Below are 27,265 nucleotides of genomic sequence, written 5' to 3' on the forward strand. Positions count from 1 at the left end.
CACGAGTGTCTTCAGAAATTATTCACACCTCTTGACTTTTTTCACATATTGTTGTTTTACAACCTCAATTTAAATTGGATTAAATTGAAAAAAAATTTGGCACTGATCTACACATATCCCATAATGCCAAAGTACCCATAAAAATACCCCATACTCCATAAAATATCCCATGAAAAGAAAGTGAAAACATGTTTTTAGATTAAAAAAATTTTTTTTTTATTGAAAATTAAAAGCTGAAATATGTCTTGAGTCAACAAGTATCCAACGACTTTGCTATGACAAACCAAATTGAGCTCAGGTGCATCCAATTTCCGTTGAGTATACTTGAAATGTCTCTACAACTTGATTGGAGTCCACCTGTGGCCAATTCAATGGATTTGACATGAATTAGAAAGAAACACACCTTTCTATAGGTATCACAGTTGACAGTGCATGTCAGAGCAGAAACTGTACCATGACGTCCAAGGAACTGTCCGTAGGACTCGAAAGATAAATTTGTGAGGAGGCATACATCTGGGGAAGGGTATAAAACAATTTATATTGTTGAAAGTTCCCAGAGCAGTGAGCTCCATCATTATAAAATGAAAAAAATATGGAACGACACAGACTCTTACTAGAGCTGACCATCTGACCAAACTGAGCAACCAAACTCGCGACACAGCTGACTCCGCACGTGAAAAAGCTGAATGCCTCAACTCTGTGTTTGCCTCAAAATCTTGTGTCCCAAACCCATCCCTCTCTAGACCCACCTGCTAATGGACTCTGTGTCTTTCTCTCCTGACAAGGTAGAAAAGTTTTTGTCAATCCTCGACTATGATTCTGCAACTGGACCAGACTGCATCAGCCCACGGGTCCTAAAATCCAGCTCTGCCTCTCTATCTCACCCTCTCTCTGTTCTCTTCACCCTCTCTTTTACTCAAGGTCAACTGCCATCAGCTTGGAGATCAGCCAACATTAACGCTTTACACAAAAAGGTGCAAAAACAGATCGTTACAACGACAGACCAATCAGCCTCCTCCCAATTATCAGCAAAGTCATGGATTCCATCATTGCTTCGGATATCAAATCTTTCCTCTTCTCCAATGGCTTGATTTCTGATCATCAATTTGGATTCAGACCAGGTCACTCTACTCTGGACATGCTGTCTCACCAATGGATGGAGGTCCTCAATGCCAAACAGGAAATTAGAGCTGTCTCCCTCCTTGACATATCACGTGCCTTCGATACGGTCTGGCACCCCGCTCTGATCACCAAACTCTCCTCCTATGGTATCCATGGAAATCTCCACGCATGGCTTGCGGACTTCCTCTCTGGTCGTAGTCAACGTGTGGCCCTGAATGGGTTTCTCTCATCTCCCCTTCCTGTTCAGGCTGGAGTTCCTCAAGGCAGTGTTCTGGACCGTGTGCTTTTTCTGGTCTTCATCAATGATCTCTCTGACTCTCTTGAAAATCCTCTCTATCTCTTTGCTGATGACTCCACACTCTGATTGATTTCTCATATCTCATATCGGCAGTCTGCAGCCTCCTCACCCGCCGCAGACCTGGACAAAATCACAGACTGGTCAAACAATTGGAACACGTCTTTCAATTCTGACAAATCTCACACTCTTACTATGTCTCTCCGAAAAGACCGACTGGACAAACCTCCCATATACTTTCTGAACAATCCTCTCCAAGAAGTTCTGTCACTCAAGCTTTTGGGTCTCAATATCTGCCATGATCTTTTGTGGAAAACCACATTTCCAAGCTGGTCTCCAAAGCCAGTCGCCGACTGGGCATCCTCCGTCATGCGAGGTCCTTCCTTGGCACACCTGAGCTCCTCACTACATAAAATGCTTTCATCCGCAGCTCAATGGAATACTGTTCTCCCCTCTGGGCTGGTGCTCCTCACACCTCGTGCTTCATCACGCTGTTGAAACCAATGCTTTCAGAATCATTGGAATCTCCGGTGATGACGCTAACTCTGTGGGCCATTCACTCCACTCACTCACCGCAAGCAGGTAGGTGGTCTTTCTGTCCTCTATTGACTCCTATCCGGAATAGCTCCCCCAGCTCTATCTGTGCTCTGTCCCCCAAATATTCCTACAGGTCGCACAAGATCTGCCAGTAACCCTCTCTGGTGAAATTGCCAAAATAAAGACTCTGTTCACCTTCACTCCTTCATTTCTCTTTACTCCCACCTCTGGAACAAACTCCCTCACTCTCTTCAATCCCACTCCTCCCTCCAGGTCTTTAAAACAGCTGTTCACCACCATCTCTTATCTTCTCCCATCCAAAACCTTGATGTCTTCTGCCCCAATTAATTCACCACAAATCCACTTTGTTTTTTTATTTATTTGAAATACCGAGTTTTTTCTTTCCTGTAAGTTCCAGCAGTGTCCATATGTTTTATACTTTCCCCCCACCCACCACCTTCCCATGCCTCCTCCCCCCTAGCCCTCTCCCTTCCACAGATCTTCCCTTGTCCCTGTTCTCTGCTGTTGTACTTGTGTGCTTCCCTCTCTCTCCCCATCTTGTCTCCCGCTCCCTTTTTTGTATGTTTTGTGGGTCCGTTTTATTTTTTATGATTGATGTTAGCTCTTACACGAGTCTCAATCTTGTATACAAAAAAAAAAAAAAAAAAAAAACCGTGCAAGAAGGATCTTGCTCGGAGAAGTGACCAAGAACCCAATGACCACTCTAACAGAACTAGAGAGTTCCTTGGCTGAGATTGGAGAATCTGCCAAAAAAAGAACAGTCTCTGCAGCACTTCACAAACCTCGGCTTTATGGGAGAGTGGCCAGATGGAAGCCACTCCTGAGAAAAAGGCACATGACAGCATGCCTGGAGTTTGCAAAAAGGCACGTGAAAGACTCTGAAAGCATGAGGCAAATTATTCTGTGGTATGAAGCGACGAAAATTGACTCTGACCTGAATGCAAAGCTCTACGTCTGGCAGAAACCGAGCACAGCTCATCACCCATCTAACACCACCCCTTCCGTGAAGCATGGTTGTGGCAGCATCATGCTATGGGGATGCTTTTCAGCGGCAAGGACTGGAAGATTTGTAAGGATAGAGTGAGCAATTAATGGAGCCAAATACAGGCGTATACTTGAGGAGAACCTGCTTCAGAGTACAAAATACCTTAGACTGCAGTGGGGATTTATGTTCCAACAGGACAATGACCCCAATCATACAGCCAAAGTAACACTGTAATGGCTTCAGAACGAGAACGTGAGTCCTTGAGTGGCCCAGCCAAAGCCCAGACTTAAATCCCATTGAGAATCTGTGGAAAGACTTGAAGATTGCTGTTCACTGACATTCCTCATTCAACATGACAAAACTTGAGCAACTCTGCAAGGAACAATGGGCGAAACTTCCCAAATCCAGATGTGCAAAGCTGATGAAGACATACCCAAGAAGGCTAGAAGCTGTAATCCCTGTCAAAGGCACTTCTACGAAGAATTGACTCTGGGAACTGAATACTTATGTAAATTAGATATTTATGTATTTCATTCTGTATCTGTATTTCATACACATGTTTTCACTGTCATTATGCAGTATTTTGTGTAGATCGGTGACAAAAAAAAAAATCTCAATTTACTCCATTTTAAATTCAACCTGTAACACAACAAAATGTGAAAAAGTCAAGGGGTGTGAATACTTTCTGAAGGCACTGTAAATACCCTCCAATTCTGGGAGCGGAAAATTTGAGTCCTTTGTGAAGATCTAAAGTGACAAATGGCATAGAACAGTCAACAGAGATCATTCTTAACCAGGTGGTCTTTGTGATCCAGGATCATATTGAATGCAGTGGATGCAGAACACTTTGGTTTGCCAAAACGGATCCATCATTCCTAAGAATCAACGAGAGATCTGGGAGAAAACAGAATTTGACAACGAATCACTGGAGACATATACCAATGAGAATGAATCAAAGCTAAATGGGGAGCAGAAACAAGTAAATGAGCCGGTCAAAGATAGTGTAGAGAATCATCATAGCCTCTAGATTTGTTTGGATGTCAGAGGCAAAACATTCACCGAGACCTTCCTTCTGGCGACCGGTGGAACATGTGAATCATTACCTGATCTCACTCTTTCCAGGTGAGAAATGCATCTGCAGGAGCTTGATAAGATATTCAATGATGCCAATGCCTTCCAGTTTCCTGACAAATTCCTCAACTGATGTCAAATTCTTTATGCCTTCAGATATGCCATATCCTTCCCATACTGCAGCTGAAGGTTGGGATGCCCATGTTATTGCTGAATCTTGATTCCTTCAACGTACACTGCAATGGCTCCAGATACATCAACATTAGACTCTATGATCATGTCATCTTAGAGAAGTGGCAACAGGAACAAAGGAAAGCAGATCTTCATTCTGCAGATCTCTATCTCACTTTCAGACAACATCTTCGCCATACAGATGGTGTGGCATCAGTTTCTGATCAGGTCATTCTTTGCCACAACTGTGAACAACTTGCAAAGTCAAACGCTCAATAATGTTGGTGTGTACATTATAACAAACATTTTTTCACATGGTCAGTGATATCTCTTCCAGACTTGTGTCGGAAGGAGTCGTCACATTTGTATCCTGTCTGCTGAATAACAAGCAAAACCAGCAACATTATGGGTACTTCTGCTAAAAAAATGAAGCCAGCAATGCACATAAAGCATCGTGGGTGTCATTATGCAGCAACAAAACAATGCATGCCCACACAAGATGAAGACTGCAGGGTTTTGAACCGTTTCCCCCCAACGCCCATCCCACCCAACACGAGAGTCCTGATCTTCCACCATCGGATTTTCATCTGTACGACCAAACAAAGAAAACTCCAAGGTCAGAACTTCCGTGAATACCACAAGGCCTGTGCATTCCGAACACCAGTTATTGCTCTCCAAACCCTAGATCAACAGAGGGTTTGGACTCTCTAAATACTGTTGGCAGCTCTCATAACATAACCCTAGATCAAGCTCTCAGAATCCAAGCTCTCGATTAATCCCAGCTTCCCATCTCTGAGCACTCACTCTCTGAACCTAAGCTCTTGCTCTCGAAACTTGAGCACTTGTACTAGAAAACCAAGAGCTCACTTTCCAAACCCTAGCACTTGGAACACAAGGCTTGCACCCTCCGAATCCGAGCTTGATTTCTCTTAACACTTGATGCCTCTCCCCACCTTTGATCTCGCTCTACAAACCCTCATTCGAGGATCCTAGCTCTTGCTTTTAAAACCCTAGTGCTTTCTCTCTGAAAACTAGACCTCGCTCTTGCTCTCTGAACCCTAGCCCTCGCTGGACCCGAGTCCTCACTCTCCAAATCCTAGCTCAGTATAAATGAACCCAAGAAATCGGTCTTGGAACCAAAGCTAGAGTTCTGTAAATCTAAGGTATCACAGTCCAAACGTGAGCTCTCACTCTCTATACCTTGGTCTCCAAAACCCTAACTCTCGCTCTCATTACCCAAGAGTTTGGAACCCGAGCTCTCACTGTCACTGTCTGTTTGGAACTCCAGATGAAAAAGCGAAGCTCCCGACTAGTTTCACCCTTTTTGGGGCTTGTAAGGGCAACACATCGCTGTTCCATGCACTCGGTGACATTGAAGCCTTACGGCTCTATACTGGTTAATGATGCACCCCTAACTGCCATCGGCCAGGACGCCAGATCGAGTCCCATTACAGATGTGTGTGTTTCATCCCAGTGTGCGTTTCATGGGCATGCTGAATCAATGTGTGTGGCATTTTTCACGTGGACATTAAACTATGTGTCCCATCTGCCGGCATTAGTTGATGGATGTTAAAGATTGCATGAGTACTTTGCGAAGAGTAGGCAAGTTATCACTGGCACTATGGCCAAATTCCAAATTCTTGACCCTAACTCCTGCTGGGAAAACAACGATAAACCACCCAGTATATCCCTTGCCAAGAAACTGCTTCAGGAGCACCGGCACTCTAACACTGCATGGCACATCAGAATCTGATTAGAACAGTGCAGGAATGCAAGTAAAATTGATGGCCATCTGTGCTTTGATGAATCACTTGAGCTTGAAGTTTCATCGAGGAGTTGCAAGTCTGAAGTCACTCATTGCATATCACTTTATTAAGTCTTTAAAATGTCAACATTATTAAAATAAACAAGAAAAGCCAACATGACTATGCTGCAACTTTCCTTACAATTGAGAGCATGCCATATATACTTTTGAACAACAGCGCCAATAAACGGTTTCAACCTGAATACAGAGCAGCGTTTCAAAACCGTTTATGATTTCGGTAAATACAATTTACTGATATCAAATGAGCATCACAATAATCATCTTCCATTTCACAAAATCTTGAACAAAACAATCACTGAAGATACCATTTCCTTTGGGTTATTCAGTGTTACCTGAAATATGGTACAAGTACTGCAGTTAAATGAGTTTAAAATTGAACTAGAGATATGCAGATGTAGATCAGAATTTGTTTTTTCAAATATACGTCAAAACATCACGATCATCCCAAAACCTTCATAAAATAAATAATTAATGGGCATTTAAGTGGTCAAGCTCAACAGTGTACCAATGTACAAGGGCATGACAATATTTATGTGCAATATAATTTATAAGAGATAAAAACAACTGCATTACAAAGAGGATCGACATACAGGCACAAGCTTGGCATTCCTTGTGTGATTATACACGTGCAATGTCTGTGTTATCACTTTCCCTGACGCCATACACACCCTCAGCCTTGATGACGTAGTGACAAAGTGAGTGTGGCAGGTGCGGAGCAAACAACACTTCCAATGTCCTCTGAGTTTGCAACGTAAAAGTGCAGTTGGAATGTTCAACAGCACATTGGGGATTGTGCTCGGTATCTAAAATTGCCTTCACCTCTTCTCTGCTGGCCAGCAGTCTCATTAGAAGCATATTGGACCACGCAGTTCCCAATGATGGAATAATCCTTTGGGATGCCAAGCTGCAGAAAGGAAGATCATCAGGTGAGTGATATTAAAGTTAGTTTTATCATTGCCAGTCTAATTCCTTTAAGATAATACTATGCATTGCGCAGCCCAATTTAGAAATGTGTAGAATACTTTTAATAGCACTTGATATTGACAAGAGATGCAAGAGCTAAGTTAAACTAGGGATAACTGAATATCAAGAGAGAAATTTCAAGTACTTCGTAACTTCCTGGTAATAGTGTAAATTGACCTTCTGGCAACACAAATGTAACTGACTTACACAGGTGGCGGCTTGAATGTGGATCCATCAATTAAAATTGTCGTCTCTAGAGGCCCGGCTAATGCAGGCGCTCTTCGCCAGTGGTCAAATAAAGACCTCCTCGAATGACCGAAACTATGTTTGAGTTTATTACACTCTTTTAAGAATATAACAAGTTATGATTTCCCAAGGATTGTTCAATGAAAAACCAAAACTGGTGGTTAATCATGCGGGAAGGCATGAAAACGTTTCTTGTAATCAAAATGTTAATTACCTCTGCCACCAGAGGTGGACAGATGTTATGTTTTCACTCCTGTCTGTTTGTCTGTCGATCTGTGAGCAGGATGTCTCAAAAAGTTATTAACAATGATCAAGATCAAATTAAATTAAGAGGTTAAATGAAGAGGTTTCAATTAATAACGATACACCGTGAGGTTATGCATCAATAAGATCATTGGTTTTATGTCATTTTTTGTCACATATCTTTTCTGCATATCCCACGCGATTGTGAGCTGGGCTGGCGACCATGGCGGACCATGACCTGCTCATGGTCACATTGCATATTTTCCATTTTCCACATATCTTGCGGGATTGTGAATTGGACAGGCGACCATGACGGGCCATAGTAATATCTTCCGCATATCTCACATGATTGATTGTGAGTTGGAGAAGTGACCGTGATGGGCAGGGAGGGCAGGGGGTTTGAAGGCTTGGAGTGGGGAAAGGATTGACGTTTTAGGGTTTTGAGGGGAGGGTGTGGACTTGATGTTTCTGAGGAGTTGGAAGTGAGGGAGTGGGGGGGAGGTGTGTTTTGAAGAGTTGAGGACTTGAACTCATATTTGACATTATGTGGACTTTCCATGGGTCACTGCCAATAATATTAATACAAAACAATATTCATACTAATAATGTCCTCCCTCCCCCAAGTTGAAGGCCAAGATAAATGGCAGGTTTTTCCACATTGAACAAACACAGTATTAAGGTGTGTAGATAGTAGCTCATCATGGCGTTTTTCCAAGGCCACTTCAAATAACAAAAGTAACTAGAACGGCACTCGGTAAAGAGCATATCTCTGCCGGGTCGTACAGTTTATGTTTTGTATCCACCGATAGGTCAGATCTGGATCCGGACCTGAACCAAAATCGAATCGGCTTGTTCTTGTCACTAACCCAACTCATCCACCAAATTTTGCCATAAATCATCCGTAACCTTTTAAAATATCATGCTACATATCGTTTTTGGCCCCCACCTCGTTTTTGACCCCCCACCTCATCATATGATTTGGACTCGGATCTTCATCAAAATCGAATCAATTCGTCCTTGTCACACACCCATTGTGTCCACCAAGTTTCTTCTGAATCCGTTCACAACTGTTTGAGATATCGTGCTATATATTATTTTTGGACCGATCTGACAATGTGTTGAAGAATCGCTCAAAAATTGTAGTACAGTATCCGGATCCAGATCTTTACCAAAATCTAATCAATTTGTCCTTGTCACACACCCAATACGTCCAAATTTCATCCGAATCTGTCTCCAACGTTTTCAGATATCATGCACATAAACAGACAGGGGTGAAAAAACAACCTCCTTCCACCTTTGGTGGCAGAGGTAATAATGACGATAATGGCATAATAACATTTTTCCATTCAAAATGGTACGTCGGCAATAATGATAATAGCATAATAATAATTATAACGATAATAACATGCCCCCACCCCTCACCCAGGCAGAGTCGAAATCATCATAGGTAAAAAGAATCCCTGAAAATGTACGAGGATTGATAACAAAAGTAACTCAAGTAAGTTAAGTGAAAGTTGGGGGTCGCACGAAATGAAAGTTCCTTGGCAGTTTTAGAAAATGAGATCACCATGCTTTAAAACAATGTACCATGCCTACACAATGATGTTATCAGTTATCACAATAACTACACAATAATGAAGCAAATCATTTTACCAGATACTGGTTGGTCCACCACCAATGTCGTCCATTCTGCAAGTTACCTGCAATGCACAATAAAACAAATAAAAGTTACCCTATAAACAAGGGACGGGGGAAGGGGAGGAGGGGAAGGGGAGGGAAGGAGGGGAAGGGAAGGAGGGGAAGGGGGGAAGTGGAGGGGGGGGGGGAAGGGGAGGGCCAGTCAACAATGACGTTGCAGCACAGGCTGAGATTCAGTGTATAATGTTCCTCGCTGAAATGCGCTAAGTTAAATATGAATTAAAAATATGGATCTCGTCATCGGAGGTCATTTTTAGGTAGGCCATGTCCTTCCCAGGCCCAATGGCCATGTCTATGCCAAAAATCAAGTACGTGAGCGAGTCTGGAGCACTGAATTGAAAATATATAGAATGCTCATATTCCGTGAAGTTTCGTTTTAAAGGATCGTTTGGAGCGTTAAATTCAAGTAAGTCGGACCGGGCCGCCGTGGTGCTGACCGGGCCGACGTGGTGTGGTGCTGACCGGGCCGACGTGGTGTGGTGCTGACCGGGCCGACGTGGTGTGGTGCTGACCGGGCCTCCTCAGCCGTGATGCTGACACCGCCTCCACCTCCCCCAGAATTTCCATGTTATAAACGTTTCCCGGTGTGTACCCTGGTTTAGAATAAGTACACCGTATCCCTGCTTGTCGTAAGATACGACTCAGAGGGTTGGCGTCAGGAAGGGCATCTGGCCATAAAAACATTGCCTCAAAAAGAGAATCATGACAATTACAACTACATATGGGCAGGGTACCGCCCGAAGTGAAGATCGGTTTCTGAGGTTTGGGACATGGAATGTAGGGACAATGACAGGGAGAAAAGTAGAAGTGGTGGAAGTATTGGTCAGAAGAAGAGTGGACACATGTTGTGTGCAAGAGACAAGATGGAAGGGAAGTGGTGTGAGAATGGTGAAAGGTAGGCAGGGACAGAAATACAAGTTTGTGTGGCAAGGGTGCCCGGAGGGCGTGAATGGTGTTGGTGTCCTGTTTTCTGAGGAGTTTGTAGACAGTGTGGTGAGTGTGACTAGAGTGAGTGATAGGTTGATTATGGTGAAAATGATGATTGGAAAGCTCTTGGTGAACGTCATCTCGGGATATGCTGCGCAGGTTGGTCGGAGGGATGAAGAGAAGGACAAGTTCTGGTGTGCGATAGAGAAGCTGATGGAAAACGTGAAAGACGAGGAAGTTGTTGTGGGAGGAGGAGACCTAAATGGACATGTGGGAAGGAGTATGGACGGTTTTGAGGGAGTTCATAGGGGTTACGGATATGGTGTGAGAAATGGAGAAGGTGAAAGGATTTTGGAGTTTGCTGATGGAGCTGATTTGTTACACTCAGTTCCAGAAAGAGGATAATAAGCTTATTACACGCACGTCAGGTGGGTCGACGACAACCGTTGACTACCTGATGGTGCGTAGGCGAGATAGGGGGCACCTCCAGGACACAAAGGTGATCCCGGGGGAGGAGGCTGTTTCACAGCACCACTTGGTTGTCTGCGACATAAGGGTGAAAGGTGCGAGGAGAGCTCGGCGGGTGAAGTACCAACCGAGAATGAAGGTGTAGAGGTTGCTGAGTGACAAGTGAGGTGTGAAAGAGGTGACAGTAAGGGAGGCATTAAAAGAGAGGCTAAGTAGGGTAGAGGATGATGTGGTTGAGCTTGAAAGTGGTTGGATGTCAATGAAAGATAGTCTGTTGGGAGCCGTTGGTGAGGTATGTGGATGGACAAAAGGACCACCGAGGCACTCGGAAACATGGTGGTGGGATGATGAAGTTGGAAAGAGGATTGACGAGAAGAGGTAGAAGTTCAAGGAGTGACAGAAGGCGAAGGGTACGGGAGCAGAAAAAGCAGGGCATGAAAGTTATAAGGCAGCCAAGAAGGCTGCAAAGAAAGAGGTAGCAAAGGCGCAGGAGGCATGCAGGAAAATGTTCGGAGAACGCTTGGATTCGGAAGAGGGTCAGAGAGCGGTATTCAGGATTGTAAAGCAGATAGCGAAAGAGAGGTGTGATGTGATGGGGGTGAGTTGCTTGAAGAATGAAGTTGGACAAATCGTTGTGGACCCAGATGGAATTAAAGGAAGATGGAAAAGTTATATATGGAAATGCTGTTGAATACAGAGAATGAATGGGATGGCAACATAGAGAGTAATCCAGTTTTAGGACCGGCAGAGAAGATAACTGAGAAGGAAGTTGAGGAAGCGATAAAAGCAATGAAGAGGAGAAAAGCGGGAGGGCTGACGGGAGTTGTGGGAGATATGTTGAAGGCAGCAGGAAGTTGGGGTGTGAAGGGAATGACAGAGTTCTGTAATCTGGTGGTGAAAGAAGGCCGCATTCCAGTGGATTGGGAACCGAGTACCCTCGTCCCTCTATACAAGAGGAAAGGTGACCCTCTGGAGTGTGGCTCGTAGAGAGCGATAAAGTTATTGGAGCATGGAATGAAGGTATTGGAAAGGGTGTTGGAGAGGAGGATAAGGAAGAAGGTGAAGATCGACGAAATGCAGTTTGGATTTATGCCAGGAAGAGGAACGACACACGCGCTCTTTATTGTGAGGCAGTTGCAGGAGAAGTACATGGAGAGGAGGAAGAGGTTGTTTCTTGGGTTTGTTGATCTGGAGAAAGCATTCGATAGGGTTCCACACGAAATATTGACATGGGCATTGAGGAAGTGAGGAGTGGAGGAATGGTTGATCAGAGTAGTGATGGCCATGTACAAAAGAGCGCGCACAGCTGTAAGGACGAAGGACGGGAACAGTGGTGAGTTTGAGGTGAAGGTGGGAGTGCATCAGTGGTCGGTACTAAGTCCACTACTATTTGTAGCTGTGATGGAGGTGCTGGCTCAGAACGTAAAGGAGGGTTTACCATGGGAGTTGTTGTATGCAGATGATCTGGTGTTGATTGCGGAAAGTATGGATGGACTGAAGGTAAAGATGAACAAGTGGAAGGAATGTATGGAGATAAAAGGTCTGAAGGTGAATATTGGAAAGACGAAGGTGATGGCAAGTGGTAAAGCATGTGGTGATGTGGAAAGAACTGGGAAGTGGCCATGTGCTGTGTGCAGGAAGGGTGTCGGAGTGAACTCCATTCAATGTACAATGTGCGTTGAGTGGGTTCAACAAAAATGTAGTGGTCTGAGAGGGTCATTAACCAGTGTGGCAGCTACATTCAAATGTAAGGTGTGTACAGAGGGAGCTTCAGATGGAGGAAATGTTGAGTTGGATCTTGGAGACGGCGTGAAGCTGGAAGGTGTGAAAACATTTTGTTACCTTGGAGACATGCTGAATGGAGAAGGTGGATCAGACTCGGCAACGGTTGCTGGAGTGAGATGTGCATGGAAGAAGTTTCGGGAACTGAGTGGCGTGCTGATGAGGAGGGGGGTGTCGTTGAAGCTGAAGGGAAAGGTGTATGCTGCATGTGTGAGAAGTGTTACGATTTATGGGAGCGATACATGGGTAATGAACGTAGAGCAGCAACGAAGGCTGGAAAGGGTGGAAATGCGAATGGTTCGGTGGATGTGCGGAGTATCGTTGAGAGAGAGGAAGACAAATGATGAATTGCGAAAGATGATGGGAATAGAGCCTGTGCTTGATGCTGTGAAGAGGAACAGGTTGAGATGGTTTGGGTCATGTGTTGAAGAAGGATGAAAGTGACTGGTTGAGAAGAGTGATGGAAATGAATGTAGAAGGAAGTAGAGGACGGGGAAGGCCGTGAAAGACTTGGCTTAAGATGGTGGAAGAAGAAATGCGGGCAAGGGGGTTAACAAGGAGAGATGCAGAAAATAGGGCAAAATGGAGAAGATTTTCATGGGGACCGCAAGGCTAACCCCCGCTCTTGCAGGGAAAATGGCCTTAAAATGCATGTTGTTGTTGTTGTTGTTGTTTTGTTCATTTTGCACATTAAACAGTAAAATATCAAAAACTGTTGGGTGTACCTAAACTTTTAACAGGTAGTGTATATATATATTTGTTCATGATGATGAGTTCAGTAAAGCGTGATCTAGAGCTATTAAACTATTAAAGAGACAACTGCAAAATGATAGGCCTTCTATTACCTGGTTCACACAAACAATGGGGCTGTTATGTTTGTGGCTGATTTGATGAAGAAGATTTCCAAAATTCTGCAGCAGCTTTGCTTTTCTAGCTGCCATGGAGCATGAAAACTCGCAACGAAACAAAGCTGCCACTGAATCGATGACAACAAGGCGAACAGAGCGCCGGGCAATGAGAAGAGGCAGTCTGTGTGTGATGCAGCGCCAAAGAGAGTCCTAACACGAAACACACCGTTTTTAAAGAAAATTATCAAATGTCACAAATTCTGTTGCATTATCCCAACATGGACCCCAAATGGCCCACAAAAATTTACATAACAAAATAACAACTCCTTATGCAGCAATACCCCGGCCTACGTCATTAATTGGTTCCATAAGCCGTGACGTAACTCGGTTTTTGACGTAAACCGGGCGTAATTCCTTACAATGAAGACAAACACCATAAAACTAGAGTAAAGAACTCGCGAAAGTATATAACCATCGCTAAACCTTAAAGAACACTAAAAACACATTTTAGTCATATTTTTTAATGAGTAATGAACACAATTAATAATTGAATTTGTAAAGATTAATAAATAAAATTAATAAAATTATGTTATTCAACTTAAACTTGGTGTCTCTTCTGAACACAAAAAACACATTTTAGCCATATTTTTTAAAGAGTAATGAACACTATATGCGGGGCTTCTTCGGCGACTCATCAAAACTAGTGGAGGTCTTGCGTTTCTCGACATTAAGTAGGAACTGATCCAAAGTCCCTTGAATTGTGCGCTTCTTCTTCTCAGTTAAGATGGTCCTATACGGGAGAAAAAGGTCGCTGGTGCCATTCATCATTTTTGCGAAACGCTCGGCGTTTGGGTCTTGTGCCTCAAATATTGCAAGACACTTGGAGAGGTGATAAAAACCTTTCTGCATTTCGGCTACGGTGAATTTCCTCGTCTCTGGTTCTGGAAGCTCATCCTCTTCGCGGCGCTCTTCCTTCAACGCCATTAAGTCCTCATTAGTTAAAGGCTGCTTGTCTGCCTCGATCAAACCGTAGAAATCCTCCTCTTCCAACTCCATCTCCAGGTTAGCGCTGAGGGAAACCAAGTTTTTAGACACAGCCTTGACTGGCGCATCAAACCCCGTGAAATCATTAACAAGGTGGGGGCACAAACGCTTCCACACCCCATTCATCGCCGACTGCGTAACCTCCAACCATGCAGCATTGATGCTAAGCACTGCCTGGTAGATGTTATAGTTTTTCCAAAACTGCCGGATGTTGATGCCTTCCTCCTCCGACGTTGCATCCACAGTCTGACGAAGAGTGCGGCGGAGATAGTAGCGCTTAAAAAGCGCTATCACACCTGGTCCATAGGTGTTGCGATGTGGTGTTGGGTGGCAAGTACACCACCTTCACATTGGGGTCGAAACCACCAAGGTTAGTGGGATGGCCAGGGGCATTGTCCAAAATCAGCAGCAAATTAAATTGATTTTTCTTCTCTCGACAATAGCTCTTGACAGCCGGGATGAAATGATTGATGAACCATTCTTCAAAAATTATGACGGTTACCCATGCCTTCATATTATTCATCCAAATGATGGGAAGAGATGCCTTCGGGATGTTCTTAAGTGCCCGGGGGTTTGCCGCATGATACACCAAGAACGGCTTCAGCTTGAAGTCACCAGTGCAATTACCCCCAAGCATTAGCGTTAGCCGCTCCTTCGCAACTTTGTAGCCTGGAATGGTCTTCTCCTCCTTCGAGATAAAGGATCTGTCGGGCATCCTCTTCCAAAAAAGGCCCGTTTCGTCGACGTTGAAGATCTGCTCGAGCAAGAATCCCTCGTCCTCAATGATCTTCTTCAATGTAGCAGGAAATTCCTCGGCGGCTACGGTGTCGGCAGCTGCGGCTTCGCCCTGAATCTTGACGTTGTGCAAGCTGAAGCGCCGTTTAAAGCGTGCAAACCATCCAGAGCTTGCAACGAAGGTTGTGTCCTTATCCTCCAGGTACTTCTTCAGAAGATCCTGGAACAAAGACTTTGCCTTCTCCTGTATCAGCAGCTGGCTCGTTGGTATGCGTTCATGGGTCTGGCGTTCGATCCACAACGAAAGGAGTCTCTCCATCTCGTCGAAAATCTGACCCCTCTTCACATTCATGACAGCAGTCTTCGCCGACGGCGCTTTTTCAGTGACGCGCTTTTTCAGTGACGTATGCGAGAATACGTTCCCTATCATGAATGATGGTCGATGCCGTCGACCGTGGCAGCCCTAAGGCATGCGCTATCACCGACACTTTTTCACCTTTTTCATACCTTTTAATCAGATTTAACTTATCTTCCATCGTAACCACATTACGCTTGGAAACACGAGTACTATCCTTCGTAGGACCCATGGCTAACACAGACACAGTAAAGGAATAATCACAAAAATAACAGCGAAAGGCAAAGCAAGCACACGACCGCAGCACAGGACAAAATGCATATGGCGTTGCCTTTGTTTTGAATGAGAACCAGCAGCTACGCATACGTATACTGTACGTACATTAAAAAAATATTTTTAATGCGCCTTTTATTGTATTTTAAATTGTTTTTTAGCTTCTTTTATTGTTAATTTTTATGTACTATTTTATTTATTTTAAATATATTTTTAAGGAAAAATTAATTTTTTTCACGTCCTCCTATTATGATGTAGGAGTGACGTAAAGTCGCACATAATGACGTTCGCTGAACTGAAATTTACTCTAGAAGAGTGGCGTAAAGTCGGATTTGACGTAGATCGAAATGGTGTAAAACGGGGTATTGCTGTATATTGATTTAGACTTTTTGTCAATGGGAAGTACAAAATGATTAGTTCAGTACAAAAGAAGAGGAAATAGTCAGAGTTCTCCAAACAGTAGTCTGAAAATTCACCTAGGCTGACTGACAAAGTTGTAAATCTGCTATTACCACCTGGTCTATACCTCTCTTCTGCATCATATATTCATTCTTCCTGGAAAACCATTTTTTCTGCAGAAGGCAGGGCCCATGGAAGAGCAAGGTTGAACTGACAGTGGAGTAGTTAAGCAACAATTGGGCATAACCAGCAAGGAAATGAATAAACAGGAAAGAAAGATAGAGAGGAGGGGAGGAAACACTGTCATCAGCAAGTAAGAGGATTGGGTTAGGAAGGGCTAATGGATGTACTGAAGAACATGGGTCAGGGAGGGAATGACATGAGGTGGTGGTGGTGCTCTGCCTGCTTGAAGTTCTGGAGGGAAGAACAGGAAAGAATGGCCTCTGGAAGGCATTTCTATAGATGGGAAAAGCAAAAAAACAAGAGGTAAGGTGCATGCATTCAGCCTGGTTTTTGTAAAGTTAACCAGAAGAGCGTTCCATAAAGAAGGCGGCACGCATCCTGAAGTTGCTGAGGACGGTCAGAGGACTGAGAGAGCAGAGGGAGCAATATCAGAGAAAAAGCGGTTAAAACAGAGACCAACAACCTGCCATAAAAAAGATTTGGATTGACGGAAAATGCCCAGTCTGTGTCTGGCTTTGAAGAGCAGGTTTAATATGTGGTTGGTCCAGGAGATGGGGAGGTTGGGAGGTTCAAGAGACTGAATCTCTTCAATGGCTAATCATGGAAATAGATAGGCGAGTTAGTTTCACAATCCTTCAGCGACAGGGTGAGATGGTGAGATTTTCCAGAATTGAAAGGCATGGTGCATCCTGCATCCAATAGATTTGAGATTGGACCTGCATCTAATAGATTTCAGATCAGCGAAGTGATACAGCTTCAGTCTGCCGAGAAGTGGCATGGCATACTGTACGACACGTGACGTCATCTACAAAAAGGAAGACAGGGTTTTCCAGAGAATTGTAGATGTCGTTCATATAGATGAGGAACAGGATTGGGCCCAAGGCACTACCTTGGGGAACTCCAGCCTCGACTGGGAGAGGGTTCCAATGAGAGAAACATGTAGACTGCATGAAGTGAAGGAAGTCAGAAATCAAGGAATTAAGGTGGCCTTGTATCCCACAGGCAAAGAGCTTGGCAAGCAAAGCAGGATGTCAGACTATGTTAAGTGCTTGAGATATGTCTAAGGAGATGGTCCGAACCTCTTGATTGAGGTTTAGGACCTCCAACCACTGATAAGAGAGGCAGCAGCATGTCCAGAGCTGAGAGACCACGACAGATTTCAACCTAATGGTCGGAGATCAGGTTGTTTGAAAACAGTAGACCTGAGATTGATGCACAGGCTCATCCCATTAAATCTGGAGATATCCAGACTATCTTCTGAGCCTAATACAGAGAGGATTTTGATGCAAATGATACAGAGTAGCTTCCTTAGGCAACTTGGATAATGTAGGTCATTTTGCAAAGCCCATAATAATGTGTGCCCATCAATAGGCAAGCCAGAACACAGCTGCAATCCTTTACAATTCCTTGTGACCATATATGAATACATTTTCTTCAATAAATGTCTTTTACAATAATTTCTTCCAAAGTTTTGAAAATGATAGAATTTTTCAACATTTTATCACTGCCTCCATTTAAGACATTTGCCACCGTAACATAATGAGTGATATATGGCTAAGTATTTCTCCAATTGTACTAGTACCCTACTGCAAAGCCGCAATGAGCCGGCGAAGCCAAAGCCTCTTGCCACTATTTTACCCATCACTATGGAATCAGTAGGTTAGGTAGTTGGTAGTAGGTAGGTGTAGTAGGTACCGTACCTGGTAAGATTTGGTAAAGAGAAGAGCAGACAGTCCTCCCCAATACCTACATACAATAAATGTCACAAGAAGCTTAAGGAAGTAACTATACGATGTGCTAGCTCAGGGCCTATTTTAAGAAATTTTAACTGGGCTTAACATACGTTTTCACAGTATGTGTGTAGTCTTCTAACTTCAGTCGCTGTCAGGGCTGGTTCTCTCCGGGCACTGCGGCTTCCTCCACCAGAAGAAGTTAGCTTGCAGTAAGATCAGTGCCGACAGATCAAATGATAGCGCCGTTTCAACGGCAATGTGTGACTGTCGTTAATCAAACCGAGCTTTCTTTCTTTATGTAAACCGCTTATGTAGATTGTACCTTATGTACCTTTAAACCTTTATGTAAACCGCTCCCATGCTCAGTAGGTTTGTCCGAATTATGATGTTGTCCTGCACCTGCAGGACAGCATCATAAATCAGACAAACCTACTGAGCATGGGAGCATGGGATTGAAGCCTAATTCGGCTTTTTAGGTCTACCACTAAAGAAGAGAAAAATTTCGAAAATGCCCCAGAGTGGTTTACTTTCCAATTACGTTTCGTGAGAACATTGCTTTTTTATCGTGAAAAGAAGATGATTGACGCTGATAGTGACCTGTAAGTACTCTTGAACATCCTCAACAACACATATATGCTGGTGCGAGCACTCAAAGGTCTTTATACACTTTAAATAAATTTAGCAGTGTACAGTTAAAGTGTAGACTTAAACTGGTAATTGAAACAGTGTAGATTGTAACCTGGTGAATGAGCAGGAGTCACATGGCACTTTCTCACGAATTAGCTTGGGTACCCAAGACTTGGGGACATTTATGTCGTGGTTAAGCATAAACGTCGTCCTTCATGCCACATCTGATAGGTCGGTGTGACGATGAAGAATGGAGGCGAAACATTGTTCCTCGTTTTGGCTTTGACTGAGTGACATGGCGTTTTGCAGAATCGAGTCGAAAAACACGTTGTTCAAGTGCTCGTACTTTTTCGCTGTGCAGTAAGCGAGTGACTTGAAACGTTTCAGTTCATCATCTCTAGCCCGCGTTGTTGCAGTATTAACAACCATGCACATACGGTCGTCGTTCAACAAGTAGTTAGGATTCCAAGCAAAGTCCGGAATGGTGTCATCGTCTCCAGCATATTTCGCACGAGATAATGCGACGAATAGTGCTCCTGGATTGAGACTTTCGAATTTCGCTCTCCCCGGATGAATAACGATATATCTGTTAGGTTCGCCAACACCCACAGTAATTCCTTGACAGCGATGAAAAGTTGCTGCCCATCCAAGTCTCAGAGGTATTTGCGTACGTTTGCAACAGTTGCAATCAATACGACGCTCAATTGACACGATCGGCACGAGCTTTGGATGATCCTCCAAAAAAGGAGGACCCGTATATTTCGGAATATTAACGATGACGACGTCTGGTAATCCATCTTTTGGTGAACGACCATTTTCGTAAATGATGTCCTCAATATGACCCGTAGCTCCGTTGTAGAGACCGTGCTCAACAGACAAATTGGAAGCAAGACAAATTTGGCCCCTTTGCAAAGATACAATAACCGAGGTAAACCTTGGGCCTTGTCACTCTCTGCCACCCTGGCGTGTGGTCCAGTGTTATTTGATGTGATTTTCGCTACAGGCACCTCACAATTGGCGGTTTGCAGTTGACGCTTATTGTGCGCCCATTCGAGCTCATGGGTAGGAAAAACGAATACAGCATTATCAGCCATGTATAACATTTTTTCTGTCCCATATTTCCGTTTTAGATCGTCCCATTGGAACGTCCTCCACCATCTTGCTTGCTGTGGAGTTGTCTTGTATTCTCTCAATGACAATAAAGCACTTTTCAGTTGTGACTTGTCTCCTGCTTGTCTGATTGATTGCCCCAAGACAACAACCTCGTTAAATTCTCTCCAAACCATCACTCCATGCAACTTTGCAGGACTTTCTACGTCACTCTCGTTTTTGTTAGAAGGAGGCATGTACACCGGTGAATCGCAAACGGGGGGTAGTTGAACTTCGTCTCCGAAAAAGACAACCACTGGAATACCGCCCCACGACCAATGATAATTCCATTCGTTTCTCTCATCATTTCCATAGCTAGCCATGAATTCCATCCAACCCAATGTAGTTTTGCCAATCATTGACTTTTCATCTACGCACAACAGCTTGACACCTATACATTTATTCTGAATATTTTCCAGAGTAGTACTAGTTGGCACAGTCATATCACCGCTTCTGATCCTGTATCTGATCGGCACTTTTAGGAAGCTATGGAGTGTCACGCCATCAATGAAGTTGGCACTATTTCCAGTAGGGCAGATAACCTTTGCAGCCGAATTTTCCTGAAAAATTTGTCGGACAACTTTTACGAGTGCCTTTATCAGATATGATTTGCCTGAACCTGCTGTCCCGGATACGTTCAATCGCAACGGCTTACAGTTGCTAGGACTAGCTTTGTATTTCATCAGACGATCCATCACGATATTGAATGTCAGTCTTTGATCCTCAATCAGTGATCCACATTCCACATCGGGTAATTTCAGCTGAGTGTCGTCCTCACAGCAGCTGGCTAGACCACTGAGAAATTTTTTACCGAGATCAGAATATTTTTTGGCAGCGGCCCCCCAATCGTATCCGGGTCCACCATCATCATAATCGAAGTCGGTTATTCCATCATCAAAGTGTGCATGAGGCTTCACCAAATCGATCCAATCCAGAACATCGAGAGCATAACAATGAACTTCCGGATGATCGTCTTCTGGGTTCATCATGTCGGCGTGATCATTTCCGTCTCCGTCTGATCCCCAGCACTTCTCGTATGCTTCTGCCTGTGCTATCAGGACCTCGGCTTTAATAGAAGCAGGACAGTAGTCTGTAGGTAAAAACTGATGGAACGTATACACCCAGCCTACTTCATCAGATATAATGTCTCTGAATTTAACATCCCGCCAACCGGGCCAGTGTAGCATTAGCTGCGCTTGACAGAATTCTTCTGTAAGAGGCCATGTAGCATGGAAATATGTACCTGATATGACAGGTACCTTTCCTTGATTGCACAAAAAAGCATACAATGAACAATTTTCACCCTCTTTAGGTCTATCTCGGTACTTGTCAATCACAGTGGATTTTGTAATTACGTTTCCTTTTTTCTCTAGCTGACGGCAGCCCGATAGAGAAACGCTCAGGAAAATGTGACTGGATCGATACAAAGGAAAACCGGATATCTCAAAACATGTCTCCACCGAAGACACATCGCGTCGTACTGCATCCATTAGAAGCTTAGTACACAGCGTATTAGCAGATATCTCATCTCCCGTATCAGCTACTGATAAGACGTCTTGTAATAAGTCAACTGCGGCGCCAGTTGAAGGATTTCCTTTACACGCGTATCCGGTTACATATTTTTGAACGGCGACTATATCGTTTAGTGACGGGTTCTTGGGATCACGAGATGTGAGAATCAAAGAAATGTCACCGTTCCCTCGCCAAGCTTGAGCATGATATTGGGAATGTTGAACCATGGTTGGATGATTGAGGCATGGACAGACGAAGACAATTATTCTTATCAGTCCCGACACGTGGTTCGTCATGAGAAGACAGGCCAGGCTCTCGGTTACTACCGAAACCCATCCTACATATTCCCAAGTCCGATTGAGCAGATGGCCTCCCCAAGCAATAATCTGAGCATCGATGTAAATGTGTCCTGTTGACGATTTTGATGTGGTCATCTTTTATACTCTGTGCGTCACGACATTGTTCAGAGAAAAGTTTTTTCAGGGGATTTTTCTCTTCCAGTGGTGCTGGAGCTGTTCCTTCGGGTGGGGGCCAGAGGTCTTTCCTCGGTGCACCAAATTAGTCACTTCCAGCAGGATGAATCGCTGTGAGGGCGTAATTCAAATCAGCCCATTCAGCGACAGGGATAGCAGCTTTTACGAAGTCGAATCCACCGGCGAGACTATTGTGTAGTGTCGCACTAGGTTCCAAGTCGTCTCGCCAACAGAGGCCATGCCAATGAATCATACCACGACTTTTGGCAAATTCTTGTCTCTACCAATAAGTTGTAACCCCAAACACTGGCTTCATAACGTTTTCAAAATAGGACTTAGTTCTTAAATCAAAGTAATGGCCAACTAAATGAGCATTCTCTTGTAGTACCTTGAACAAGACATTTTTGTCATCAAGATCTAAACCGCCGAGACATCCGATACTTCGCAAATATTTTTCCAATAATACACGAAGAGGTTTCCAGTGGAATTCCGCACAACTACCAGTAGCAAAGAACGTTGGTAAACCTTTGCCATTGTATATATGGAAGTCTTGCAGTGCTCGGAGTTCATTTTCGCGTGTGGTTCAGTACTGAGGAGTGCCACGGATGTCACCAGTAAAGTGTCGTATTTTTTTGACGATGGTATGGTCTCCTTTCTCTAGGCGACTTTTCAAGTCAGACACAGTGTAATGGTCATCGCCTAGTTTTTGATTGATGAGAAACTTACTCCTATCAATGGCGCGACGACGATTTATCATGTTGTGCACATTAAATTTGAAGAAGGGGTGCCTCGCAAACCTCCCATCTTTGTACCACAATAAATGATCTGCCCAATCGGCTAGGGATTCGCATGTACGTTGTCTGTTTAGAATGAAATCACCAGTTCCTTTTGGAAACAACGTGGGAAATGCCATGGAGAAAAAATATCGGGTAGAATACTCAGACATTGGTGTATCACCTCTGGTAGGCCAGGGTATGGTGAAATTTCCTTTTTTTCCATCGTCGTCACCAAGTACGTCTTTAACAACTGATCGTACTTTTTTTTTTTGATAGAAACTACTTCATCTGGCAATAAAACGCCAGAAGATGTGGTAACATCATTCGCCCCATGGTCTATCTGGTCTCTGGACGGTCCGAGGTCATTGATATGCTTGAGTACAGTTTCAGGTTTGAATACCACTTCTTTAATACCTGGGAGAGGACCGTCCTCCGGTAGTTTTGCCAGACGCTCGTCACTTATTTCGATGTCGTGGTACGGGACACTCAATTTGCTGAGACACAACAGAGCATCTCACACAGCCGCTCTGCGTACCCTCAAATCTTTACTAGTGCCGTTCATTCCCATTTTCTTCACTTTGATTATATTTATCTCTTCGGGAAGTCGTGGGAAAATACGTGCTGGCTGATCCACCGCCTGAGGGAATGTGATGCAATGTCCATTGGACGCAAGCCTGCCATGATTCAACATATGGACATTGATACAGAGTGAAATCTGGCAAATGAGTAGTTCTTCAGCGACAGTAAGATCTCTCAAAGGTAAGGGAACGTCACCTGGATCCATATTATTCGCTCCGCAGAACATTTTTACGGACTGCTTGTCACTCCCACATCTTTGGCATATACCTTTTTCAGTCTTCGACATGTTCACCATGAGCCTCGTCTCGGAACAAACTGAACAAGTTCGAACTTCATATGCCATTTGCTGAATTTCGAATTTCGTCACAGCATCATGAAAAACAGCGTCTTGTTTTTTAGGTGCTATTGGCGTATAGCTTGAGTCAATTCCATCAACTTTTTCCACCTCTCTTTTTGCCGTATTTATATTACGACAATTCTTTCTTAGCCTTAGTCGTCGTTGAGTTTTACTCTCACCATCGATTGGAGGACAATAGTGAACGTCTAGACGTTCACATTCAGCAGCATACTTGTCGTCGGTGACTTTCTTCTCTCTCTCTGAACTCTTTGCTTTGAGTGAATTAACCTTCCTTTCATGAACATTTGGCGGCTGGTAAGCTTTTGCATACGCATGATCATTTGACTGCTTGTAAACTTTTGCATATGCATGATCATTCGGCTGCTTGTAACCTTTTGCATATGCATGATCATTTGACTGCTTGTTGTCTTTATGAAGCTCTGGTCTCTTGCAACTCATGCTTTCATTATACTCTGATCTTTGAGGCTCCACATACTCATACTGATCTCCACAACTGTATTGTGATGGAACTCCAACAGGTACTGTACTCTCTGCACAATGATTAAGAATAGGAATCATAAGAAGAAAATGATTCCTATCATGCAGTATTTCAATTGTTGGAGCATCAGCAGATACACCTTCATAAACAGAGAGAATATGATTCATCGCCACTGTGGAATTTCGGTCATGAACACGAGACAACACATGTATCTTGCAGTTTTATAATTTTGCTGCTGCAATTATTTCGCATGTTGTAGCCCATCCGTTACATCTAACCATATTCTCATAATATAACTCCTGTTTATTTCCTTTATAATTCGAAATGTCTTCATGGAAAGTATCGACATAGTTTTTCCACTCGTCCCATCTAGCGTGTATACCACTGCAAATGAATTGCTGTAAGAAGGTGGTGCTTTGAAATGTGTTGAAAATTCTCAAGCTCAAACAGTCAAACAGTGAAGCTCAAACAACCACCAAAAAAACACGACCCATCACCAGGGACATCTACTGCAGCATATTCCAAAAAAGAAGACAATGGTGTCACATCTGATGGCTTTCCTTGGTGCAATGTAAAAACCTCTCTCAAGTTACCAAGGACTGTTGTCGAATCATGTTTCAGTGATGATAGCACTGGTGGAGGTTGTACCATTTTTCCTTCCATTTCGATTCTTTTTCTCTCAGTAACAGACAACAGTGCCCAAATCAATGACAATATGAATATCAATCAAAATTGATCAACAATTTTGACGAGTAAAAATCAAGTTGAATTGTATGTTTCAGTTGATTTCAGCTGAAACAACTACTAACTAACTACTACTACTACTACTACTAATTAATCAGAACAAGTTTTAATTACTTTGAAAGCCGGTTAGTGCGATATTTTACGGTTTATTTTCTCAAGTCTGAGGCCAAAGGCAACGGAGCAGAAGAATGACAAGCAGACGACATCCGTTTGTTTACAAACATTCAGCAGAGGAATACGTTGACATAGTTTCTCTAAATTTATCTCAGTAAAGGAATATATTTGCATAATGTCACCTGTTAAATCCTGATTAGCCTCTGGATAGCAATTTGAGTGATTAAATACGGCTTTAGCTTAGGAAATTTGAGCATATGATGAGAACTATTTCGAGCAGCATATGCTTACGCGTGATTCGGTTGTTTTGCACCAACCTCGTTCCCAGCGTTGCAGACGACGCCCTGGTAAGATGTCCTGTGTCGATGGCGCTGATTGACTGACCTAAGCTGATCGCTGATTGGTCAGCTCACAAAATTTCGCAAATTCAGACCTAAAATGACACCATTTGCATTCTGGATGAGATTAAAATTTATAAAATTTACTTGATTAATTCAGTGAATTCCGTCTCAACTTCGGATATTTCCGGCTGTGAAAAACTATCCCCTACGGCCGCAAGATTTCTAAAAAATAATTCTTCGTCAATTTTAGAATATTTGATGGCGTTTACAGCCCCCGAAACGCGGTAAAAAGCTTTTTTGAAATATTTTTTCAAATGCTCGAATCTCATTGGTTCCGGTGTTTGGTGAAGATTTTCGTTGAAGATAACCAGGGCCCGTGCGGCCTGGGGAACGACGTTGGTCTTAAAGTATTTTAATTACAAATTAGAGGTGCATAAGATTGTGAATCAAACAAAGACGGGTGAAACAAACTCCTATTGAACTTTTTCGCAATTTTTTATGCATACGTCCGCATCCGCAAGATGGCGGCCTCCATGGAGCGATTTGGTGCGTCAAAGCTTCGAAATTCTCAAAGGATCCAGCAAAGTCTGGCTTTTCAACATAGTACGTACGCGTTCATTCACCACACCGGCTTCGCCGGCTATTAACTACTGGTGTGAGATGCCATTCATCTTCTCCCTCATTCTCCTTTTCTCTTTCATAATCTGCAAATGAAAAAGTAGATTGTTTGAAATCAGTATGTGTCTTTTAAGCAAGAGTACCCAATGTATCCCTCCCCATCTCCTTTATGTTCCTATCATCCCTTTTTCATCACCACCTGGAAATTAATTACCTCTGCCACCAAAAGTGGGTGAAGGTTAGGTTTTCACCCCTGTCTGTTTATTACTTGTCTGAAGGCTAACCCCCGCTTTTTGTTGTTGTTGTTGTTTGTTTGTTTGTATACTGAATCGAGGCTCGTGAAAGAGCTAACATTTATTTCACAAACAAATCAACCAGACAAACAAAATATATAAAAAGAGGGAGCGGAAGACAAGATGGGGAGAGAAGGGGAAGCACACAAACACAACATTTGAGAGCAGGGAGAAGTGTGGGAGGGAGAGGGCTTGGGGGGAGGAGGCGTGGGAAGGGGGGAGGGGGGGGGGGAGAGGTATAAAACAAAAGGGGACCGAAATTAGTGGGGGTAGAAAAGATCAAGGTTTTGGATGGGGTAAGATAAGAGATGGTGGTGAACAGCTGTTTTATAGACCTGGAGGGTGTAGTGGGATTGAAGAGAGTGAGGGAGTTTGTTCCAGAGACGGGAGAAAAGAGGAATGAAGGAGTGAAGGTGAGCAGAAAGTCTTGATTTTGGCAGTTTAACCATAAGAGGGTTGCAGGCAGATCTTGTGCGACCTGTAGGAATATTTGGGGGACAGAGCCCAGAGAGAGCTGGGGGGGCAAGGCCAGAGAGGAGTCGGTAGAAGACGGAAAGACCACCAACCTGTCTGCGGTGAGTGAGTGAAAGGCCCTTGGAGTCAGCTTCATCGCGGGAGATTCCAATGATTCCGAACGCTTTGGTTTCAACAGCGTGAAGACGAGCTAGGTGTGAGGCAGGAGCACCAGACCAGAGGGGAGAGCAGTATTCCATAGAGCTGCGGATGAAAGCCTTGTAAGTGGTGAGGAGCTCAGGTGTACCAAGGAAGGACTTCGCATGACGGAGGATGCCCAGTCGGCGACTGGCTTTGGAGGTCAGATTTGAAATGTAGTTTTCCCAGGAAAGATCATGGCAGATAGTGAGACCCAAAAGATTGAGTGACAGAACTTCTTGGAGAGGATTATTCAGAAAGTGGATGGAAGGGTTGTCCAGTCGGTCTTTTCGGAGAGACATCGTAAGAGTGTGAGATTTGTCAGGATTGAAAGACATGTTCCATTTGTTTGCCCAGTCTGTGATTTTGTCCAGGTCTGCAGAGAGTGAGGAGGCTGCAGACTGCCGATCTGAGGGATGAGGAATGGAGCGACAGAGTAGAGTCGTCAGCAAAGAGTTAGAGGATTTTCAAGAGAGTCAGAGAGATCATTGATGAAGACCAGAAAAAGCACAGGGCCCAGAACACTGCCTTGGGGAACTCCAGCCTGAACAGGAAGAGGAGATGAGAGAAACCCATTCAGGGCCACACGTTGACGACGACCAGAGAGGAAGTCCGCCAGCCATGCGTG

The 27,265-nt window shown here is 43.8% G+C and overlaps 1 protein-coding gene across 3 annotated transcripts in view; it reads right to left on the reverse strand.

The window, feature by feature from the left end:
- Positions 1 to 6,052: 6,052 nt before the first annotated feature.
- XRCC3 (X-ray repair cross complementing 3) overlaps positions 6,053 to 27,265 on the reverse strand; it is a 58,926-nt gene continuing 37,713 nt past the window's right edge. For 2 of the 3 annotated variants that reach the window (XM_078784330.1, XM_068129176.2), the window contains 3 exons: positions 13,200 to 13,412; positions 9,133 to 9,179; positions 6,053 to 6,931 (listed from right to left, as the gene is read on the reverse strand). In XM_078784330.1, coding sequence (XP_078640456.1) covers positions 6,646 to 6,931; positions 9,133 to 9,179; positions 13,200 to 13,412 — 546 coding nt within the window. In that variant the 3' untranslated portion in view covers positions 6,053 to 6,645. The remainder of the gene's footprint in view (positions 6,932 to 9,132; positions 9,180 to 13,199; positions 13,413 to 27,265) is intronic. The other variant, XM_068129179.2, reaches the window with a different exon arrangement.

Source organism: Myxine glutinosa, chromosome 9, assembly GCF_964187855.1.
Source record: "Myxine glutinosa chromosome 9, kmMyxGlut1.1, whole genome shotgun sequence".
Classification (NCBI taxonomy): domain Eukaryota; kingdom Metazoa; phylum Chordata; class Myxini; order Myxiniformes; family Myxinidae; genus Myxine; species Myxine glutinosa.